The 9,179-nt window shown below is 44.6% G+C and overlaps 1 protein-coding gene across 1 annotated transcript in view; it reads left to right on the top strand.

Annotated features, from left to right (window-relative positions):
- Positions 5,906 to 9,179, top strand: part of LOC110407311 (myosin heavy chain, skeletal muscle, adult-like) — a gene marked incomplete at its 3' end in the record, with an annotated part of 16,399 nt that continues 13,125 nt past the window's right edge. Inside the window, exons 1-3 of the mRNA XM_021414863.1 lie at positions 5,906 to 6,112; positions 6,202 to 6,345; positions 6,443 to 6,599. Coding sequence (XP_021270538.1) covers positions 5,906 to 6,112; positions 6,202 to 6,345; positions 6,443 to 6,599 — 508 coding nt within the window. The remainder of the gene's footprint in view (positions 6,113 to 6,201; positions 6,346 to 6,442; positions 6,600 to 9,179) is intronic.

The raw sequence follows: 9,179 nt of genomic DNA, 5'->3' as shown, positions 1-9,179 counted from the left end.
CAGTTTCTCAACTGAATCCTATCTTCAAATGATAGGTCTGTCCTACCAGCCTCTCTGCTTACCTGTCTGGTTAGCTGATCTGGTCCTTCTCCACTGAGATGCTCAGTGGTGGTTGGGCTGCAGGAAGCCATGTAAAAAGGTCAATCACTGGAAAGACAAGACACAACCAATGCAAAAATCTGTGATTCAAACTCCCCATAGGAAAGTTGCATTCACTTTCCTTTTCCCTTCCTGCAGGGAAGACCTGCAGAAATTGATCTCTGGGTGGAGAAACAGGGTTTGGAAGTGGCACCCCAGTCTCTCCATGGCTATCCTGACATAGGGTATGTCTTAATCAAATAACCCCCAGACACCTACATGAAATAGGTATGTTTTACTAGGTGTGGAGAAAGAACTTACTGTCTTTTATTCTGCATGACTCGATGCCCATAAGCAGAACAAACAGACTTCTTAATTAGGATCATGTGCCTGTACCATACCCAGGTTCCAGCAAGCACTCAGCTGTGTTTCAGCATAAAGGCAGGGATGAGGAGTTTTTCTCCAAAGTATTAGAGTGCCAGTACTTCTGTCTGGCTGGGGCCAGCATTCCTGGGAGTACTCCTTTTACACAGCGGGCAGCAGAAACACTGCTGAACTTGTAGGCATTCTCTGTCACCCTGCCCATCAGGTTCGATAACATCTCTCTCAGCACGCATAACAAATAACTGGAGCATAACTGACAGCACCATTTGGAAGCTGCACTTCTTGCAGTGGATGTTTTCTAACACCTCTTGCCTCTGCTCATACTGGAAATTTTTTTGCTTTATCTCTAAGCTCCTTCCTTGGTTCAGTGCTGAGAAAATCAACCCAACTCATTACTTGAACGGAAGTTTACAAGGACTTTATTTTTCCACCTAGGAAGTGCCATAAAACCCCACCTGTGGGAGACACCATCCCATTAATGCTGTGACAAGAAATCCACTGTGTGAAACAAATCACAGACTCTGGAAGGATATGGATGTTTTGATGACAAACTAACATTTCATCTATAGCTGCCACTTCAGAAACTAGCATTCTCTGTCAAGTCTGCTTTGGTACACATCAGCTTGAGGGTGCATCTTCCACGTCACACTATCCACTGGTCATTCACAGGACACAATGATCTCTACAAGCATGTTCTGCTAAGCCTGGCAGCATGGCTGATAACAACACTGGCATGCTGCAAATCTCTCAGGGAATGCGCTTCCCAGTCTATCAGAATCACAAATTCGATTCCACTTTTCTAGACTTAGCAGAAGAGGAATACGTCCAATTCCATTCCACACAAGCACTTAAAAAAACACTGAGAAAGTGTCTGACCCCATCCTGCCCTCTCCTCTTTCTAGGCATGGCTGATTCCTTTACTTAGGATGTGTTAAAGACTGAACTGGCTGTGTAATATATAAGTGAAATAATGGCTCCAACAGAAACTGGGGAAGAAGACCGCTGTGGCTGGGAACAGGCACTTTGGGGCCCAGGGAAAGTAGATGGTTCTGCCAAGACTCCAAAGGCGAAGCCAAGACCTCATACAAACCAGGGTTGAGGCCTGGAGGAACATCCACTGGCTGGTATGAATTGGAATCCCTCCTGCTGTGTGCAGGCCCAAGAGGCACCTTCCTGCTCGCCGACAGTCACAGGCCTCATTGCCAAGAGAAAGCACCATGTGGTACAAGGAGCTGGTGGGCAGGCCTGAAATATGTTTGACTTGTGCTCTGCCATTCCTGGGGGCACCTCCACCAAAGGCAATCATGCCAGAATGGGAAGGAAATATTAATGCTGCATGCAAATACACTGGTTTCTTTCAACCACATCCATTCAGCAGCACAGACTTCTTGTTCTGTGGTTGCTCCATGGGTCTTGCTATAGCCAGGAGACCTTGAGGAAGTCACTCAGTCATCAGTGCTGAAGGGATTAGCTGGAGCAGCCAGCTAGGGCTGCCAGCAGGGCATGAGCAGGTGGGGGCCACAGAGGTAAGGAAGGAAGGCCTGGAGAGATTGGTGGAGGAAGGGGTACATAGCTGGAGGAGCTCCTGGGAAAGGAGCAGCTAATGAGAATGATCAGGCAGGAACTAGGACTTACAGAAAATGGGGTGTGATCTGTTTCCAGCATGTCTGGATGCCGCCTCCACTGTGGGGAATGTCAGCACCATGCTCACACTGCACTGCTGTGCAGGACTGCCTGTATCCATGGATTTCTCACATTGTGCCTCTTCCAGCTGTGCTGTGGTTTGCTTCTAGTACCACTGGACTCCAGGCTCTGTAGCAACAAAAACAGGGATGGAAGCACATCAGTGGCTGGCAGGATCCTCTTCCCTCTTTGTTCTGCATCAGGACATTGCTACCTCCTTCTGCAGACCCCTTCCTTGCCAAGGACGAGTGCTGACGTGGCTGCCCCACACTTGAACAGAGGAAGTGTGTCAGAGTTTTCTGGAGCCTAAGTTAGGCTGAGAATTGTGGAGCTAAACCTGTGTGGATTCTGGACCAACAACCTCCCTTGACAGACTCCTAGTCTCTGGGAAGCCTTTAGGTGCATGCCTGCAAAAATTAACCACTCCTTGAGGGAAAAAAGGAAATGAATTCAAAACAATGTTATGATGCCTGGTAGCCTTCTAGGATTGCCCTTGTGAGTCCTTTTGCTTTCCCTCCAGGAACCTTCTGCCGCATGGAAGAGGGCTGCTCAAGGATATGCTGCCAGCAAGCTTTTGTTGGCATTATTTAGTTCCCAAAGGAGGAGTTCTGAATGGTCATCTTGTTGAACAGGTAACATGGCTGGGATCAGGGCTTCTCTGGAGTTCATTTCTGTTTTTGCATACTTCATATTACAGTGAAATTTCTAAAGCTGGGGCTTGAATTCTGTAATGCTTAACACTTTCAGACTGTCATCACCATTGGGCCTGAAGTGCCTATCTACTGTATCTGCACTACAAGTCAACTGATAGAGAGATACGGAGACACATCTGGTGGCACTTGCAGAAGTCAGTCAGTACTAGGGGTAGCACCATTTGGTGGAGAGTCTTTGTGGCATTTAGTTGAGATGAGTAAGCAGAAGTATCTTCAGTGTGAAGACTGAGCTACCATATCCAAGAGCGTTGAGAATTTTGCTTGGAGTGTTTTTCTTTCTAAATGCAAATGGGAGATGTCTCCTTACCTCTCTCCTCAACTCTGTCTGTGTTCATTTGGGCTCATATTATTTATACAGGAATTGTCCTTGAACTGTTCTCATGCTGTAACTTCTGCATGTGAATGGTGGTCAGAGACTGCCCAGAGGGGATGGACTTCATACATATCCCTGTGGCACTGACTGTCACAAGGCTCCTCCTGGCAGGGTACTGTGGGTTTCCATCACCCTCCTCATACCCTCTGCAGGGAGCCCAGGATGTTGCTCTGGATTTGGTCTCTTGTCTTGGGCCCCAGACACCCAAAACATGGATGCCATAAGTGCCAGAGCCCTCTTCATGCACAGGTCTATACCTGGTTCTGGGTATTAGATCAGTGCCATTCATTAACCTTTTCTTGGGGCTTTTAATAAGCAAAACGTCAACTACCAGCAGAAGAGCATGTTTAAATCTGATAGCATTTAAGGCAGATCAAGTGACAGTGCCCTTTTCCTATACCTAGGTTAGTCACTTTCCAGGACTGCCAGTAAATTCCTCCTTTCTCAGAGCATCATCATTGTACAGGACTGCCTATCACCTCTCATGCTCTGCTATAGGCATCATTGTGTTGATAGCTTTTGTTCTGCTGAAAGTGTATGAATGTGTATGTATGCAAGATGTTTGGGATGGTTTGGGAGTGCTGGACTGGGAATGTGTCAGAGTGCATTGAGCTGCGAAGTGTATGTGAGTGATTGTGTGTACAGTTGTGGGTGTGTGGAGTGGCTCCTGTTTTTAAAGTTGTAGGTAGTGAAGGTCTACAAGGACCCACCCTGCTTTCTGGCACAGTTGAGGATATTGGTTGCACAAACAATCATGAGACACACGCTGTTTAAGCCGAGCTAACAGGGTGTGTTTGAGTGAGGAGAAATGGAAAGTATCACTATATATTTATGGTTTATACATATGTTTGGTGTTGAAGGTTTTTATTGGTCTAGGTTACTTTTGCCTATTTGTCTCTCATATGTCTTATTTTCAGTAAAAGTGGAGAAACATAAATAACTGACTGTTAATGACTCCTCTGTGAGTACAAGTGCTAGTCATTAACTGTTAAGCATTTCTTCCAAATCAGCTCTTTAAAAAATCACTGAATATTTTAAAACTAGAACTGTTTTGAAAAATGCTGTATCATTTCTTTTTCTCGGGTATGAGGTACTGCAAGTAATTTTTCTGTTGTTTTAGACTAAATGAGCCTTTTCTCTAGCATCAGTTATGCATGACTACAAAAACAGCAAAAATTTCCCAAGCTTGCATTTTTGGATTATCTAGTTTTTACTAAGGAGTCAATTTTTACACTCTAAATACAAATGACATGCCCCAAATTGAATTCTTATTCTGATATGCTGTATCGATTCCCTTCTTCTAGCACTATTAAAGTCAAAGTCCTGGCCCAAAGTATGTGTTTGTTTTTCCACTTTTCTATATAAAACAGCGTGAATTAGTAAAGAACATTCATAATTTTTCTTTTGTGAAATTGTCTTTTCTCTTACTTTAAAGACATTGCTTAAATTCACAGGACAGTATATGAAAGATATTTTGCATTGTTCCCTTTTTACTACTAATATAATTGCAGTACAGAAATGCAAAACAATCTGACCTGGCTCAAAGACCGAGTTGTTACCAGAATGGTGAAAGAACCTATAAATTCTACATCCAAGTTCTTTAAGTGTTTTGACTCATCAAGATTCCCTTATTAACAGCCCTGTCAGACTATTTATAGTAAATACATCCACAGCAATGTTAAGATATAAAACATTTCTAAATATATCTTGTGAAATCAAATGAAAATTATGCCATTAGTTACGTTTGCCAGACAATGTTTTGCCAAAGAAGTTTTGCCAAATATATTTTGACTGAAGGAAAAGGAAACATCTGAAGCATCTGCATACCAGACTCTATAAAAGTCTCTATGGAGTGCTGTGCCCAGTCTTGACAGAAAGTTTCAAGGTAAGCACATGGCTCCTGTGAATTTCTGGGCAAAACCTTTTATTCCATTTAACTTCCTACAAGCCTTGGATACCTACTTCTATGAAGAACCATATCTATTACCAGTATAGGTTTGAAGGCATTTTTTTTCCTTTGCTGTCCACTCATACATTAAGTCTGGATATATTTTATCTGTGCAACAGATAAAATGAGTTGCAATATTTTCAAGCAGCAGTGACTGACTTCCAGCATCTGCCATCAGAATTGACAACAAAATGTATCAACTTTTAAAGACCAGGAAAAAATACTGCAGCTTAAGATTTTGAGGAAGCAGAGTAGGCAATCATGATATCTATGTATGTAAAAGTGTAAGATGAATTTTCCATAGCAAGTAAATTCTATTAGACAAGGATGTCTCTCAGAGACTTTCAGCTAGTGCTTAAGCCAACATCATAGACTTATTTCATCTAAAGTCTCTGCAACGGCATCATCAAAATTCATTATAATCTACCAAGGTAATACAACAATGAAAAATTGCACTGCAATACTGCAGCAATCAAAAACAGTTTCTTACTTTCATAGTCAGATATATTAGGAATTAACCTTTATTTCAGGAAAGAATACAGGTATTTCCAACCAACACAGGTAGGCTGAAATAAAACTTTTGAGTTGTTTATACCTACTTGTATATTTTAGATTTTGAATACTTGTAGATTTTCTCTCTGCCACAGAACATTTTACTCACTGACTCAAGATATTTTCTTTCCTACAGGGCACTCTTCTGACTGTGCTTCCTGTGTAAGTGCAGCCATGGCTTCTCCAGATGCTGAGATGGCCGCCTTTGGGGAGGCCGCTCCTTACCTCCGAAAGTCAGAGAAGGAAAGAATCGAGGCCCAGAACAAACCTTTTGATGCCAAGACATCAGTCTTTGTGGTGCATCCCAAAGAATCCTTTGTGAAAGGGACAATCCAAAGCAAAGAAGCAGGGAAGGTCACCGTCAAGACTGAAGGGGGAGAGGTGAGTGAAAAGCAAAGGTTAAGAATTGAAAGTAATTACCACTCTCAGCTGTTAGTTAACATTAATGAATCTTGGCTTTCCTCTGTCAGACTCTGACTGTGAAGGAAGATCAGGTCTTCTCCATGAACCCTCCCAAGTATGATAAAATTGAGGACATGGCCATGATGACCCACCTCCACGAGCCCGCTGTGCTGTACAACCTCAAAGAGCGTTATGCAGCCTGGATGATCTACGTAAGTACCAGCAGCTCTCTTCCTTGGGTAGTGCAGCTGGGGAGAACTGCTGTGCCAGACTGAGTGGAAGCCAACGTGCTGTGTCCCTTCCTCGCAGACCTACTCGGGCCTCTTCTGTGTCACTGTCAACCCCTACAAGTGGCTGCCGGTGTACAACCCGGAGGTGGTGTTGGCCTACCGAGGCAAAAAGCGCCAGGAGGCCCCTCCACACATCTTCTCCATCTCTGACAACGCCTATCAGTTCATGCTGACTGGTGAGAAAATGGCAATGTCTTTATAGAAATTTAATATTTGCTTTTTTTTTTTTTTAAATCGGTCTGCATAGAGATGTAAACCTCAGTTTGAACTTTTAATGAACTGTTATTTTAATATTTGCTAATATTGTGCATGAGGCACAGTTCTGTCCTATTTATAGAAGTCTAATTAATAGCATGCAAACATGGTCACTGAAAAAAGTTACAGTAAGAATAATTAATAAGATATATTGGGTCAGATGAAACAAATCATAGAATCATAGAATGGCCTGGGATGGAATGGACCTCAAGGATCATCAAGTTCCAACTCCCTTGTCACAGGGAGGGTTGCCAGATGCTAGATCACATACTAGATCAGGTTGCCCAGGGCTCCATCCAACCTGGCCTTTAACACCTTCAGAGATGAGGCATCCACAGCCTCTCTGGGCAGCCTGTTCCAGCACCTGTCCACTCTCTCAGTAAAAAACTTCCCCCTGACACCTAATCCAAATCTCACTTCCTTTAGTTTAAAACCATTCCCCCTTGTTTTATCACTATCTAGCCATGTAAAAAATTGATTTCCCTCATGTTTCTAAATTCCCTTGCAATATCGGAAGGACACAATGAGGTCTCCCCACAGCCTTCTCTTTTCCAGACTGAACAAGCCCAGCTCCTTCAGTCTGTCTTCATAGGAGAGGTGCTCCAGCCCGTGGATCATCTTCGTGGCCCTCCTCTGGACCCTCTCCAAAAGCTCAACATCTTTCCTGTGTTGGGGGCCCCAGACTTAGACACAGTACTTCATCTGGGGCCTCACAAGGACAGAATAGAATGGGACAATCCCCTCCTTTGGTCTGCTGGCCGCCCCTCTTTGGAGGGGACATGATATCCTGGAACCGAGGATATCATTGGCCTTCTGGGCTGCAAGCGCACGCTGCTGGTTTGTGTTAAATTTTTCATCAACCAGAACCCCTAAGTCCTTCTCAGCAGGGCTACTCTCAAGGAGTTCTTTTCCCAGTTTGGATAGGTATCTGGGATTATCTCATCCAAGCACAGAACCTTGCACTTTGCTTTGTTGAACCTCATTAGGTTCACAAGGGCCCACCTTTTAAGTTGATCAAGGTCCCTCTGGATGGCATCCTTTCCTTCTGCTGTATCAGCCACACCACTTATCTTGGTGTCATTAACAAATTTGCTGAGGGTGCACTCAATCCCATCTTCTATGTCATTGATCAAGATGTTCAAGAGTACCAGACTCAAGATGGACCCCTGGGGAACGCTGCTCATTACTGGTCTCTACCTGGACATAGAGCCATTGACCACAAGCCTCTGGCTGGAACCTTCCAAGCAATTCCTTATCCACCGAATAGTCCACCCTTCAAATCCATCTCTCCAGTTTAGAGATAAGGACATGGGGGACCATGTTAAAGGCCTTGCAGAAGTCCAGGTAGATGACATCAGTTACCTTGCTTTTGTCCATCAGTGCCATCACTCTGTCATAGAATGCCACCAGATTGGTCAGGCATGACATTCCCTTGGTGAACCCGTGCTGACTGTCTCGGATCACCTGCTTGTCCCTCATGTGCCTTAATGTGTCTTCCCGGAGGATCTCTTCCATGATCTTCCTGGGCACAGAGGTGAGGTTCATGTGCTACTACTGGCCTGTAGATCCCCAGGTCCTCCTTTCTCCCTTTCTTGTAAATGGCAGTGATGTTTCCCTTTTTCCAGTCCCTGCAGACTTTGCCTGACAGCCACAACTTTTCAAATACGATGGAGAGCAGTTCAGCAACCCCATCAGCCAGCTCCTTTTGGACCCTGGGATGCATGTCATCTGGCCCCATGGACTTGTCCACATTCAGACTCATGAATCTGTCTTGGAATTGCTCTGCCCTTACCGCGGGGGTGAGTTTGCTCCCCCAGTTCCCATCTAGAGGTTCAGGTTCACGGATGTAATGTTCAGGGATGTGAGAATCCTGGCTGCCAGCGAAGACTGAAGCTAAGAACTCATTGAGTACCTCAGCCTTCTCAATGTCTGTTGTTGCCAGTTCTCCTTTTTCATTTAGCAGAGGACGTGCGCTCTCTTAGACCTGTCTCTTCTCACCTATGTACCTGTTGAATCCCTTCTTGTTGTTTTTAACATCCCTTGCCATGTTCAGTTCCATTTGTGCCTTGGCTTTCCTAATCCCATCTCTGCAAGTCTGGACAGTGTCCCTGCATTCTTCCCAGGTGACATGCCCTTGCTTCCACTGTTGATACTTGCCTTTCTTTTCCCTCAGTGTGACCACCAGGTCCTTGCTCAGTCATGTTGGTTTCCTGCCTCCTCTGCCTGCTTTCTTATTCTGAGGAATGGAGAGCTCTTCTGCTCTCAGAAAGGAGTCCTTGAAGAGCCAGCTTTGTTCCACTCCTTTGTCTCTGTCAACGGTTCACGGGCGTTAGGCCCGATTCCATGACAAAGGGGACGGGGGACCCACGGGCCCACGTCCCAGGAAAAGGGGAAAGGGGAAAAGCGTAGGGAGATGGCCCTGAGAGCAAAGAACAGCGGCAACAATCTGAGGAGAAACAAACTAATTTACTAAATAAGATATCGGAATGCAAAACAACACA

This window comes from Numida meleagris, chromosome 17 (assembly GCF_002078875.1).
Source record: "Numida meleagris isolate 19003 breed g44 Domestic line chromosome 17, NumMel1.0, whole genome shotgun sequence".
NCBI classification, from domain to species: Eukaryota; Metazoa; Chordata; class Aves; order Galliformes; family Numididae; genus Numida; species Numida meleagris.
The sequence above is the reverse complement of the archived record's forward strand: the minus strand, read 5'-3'. Positions and strand labels throughout refer to the sequence as shown.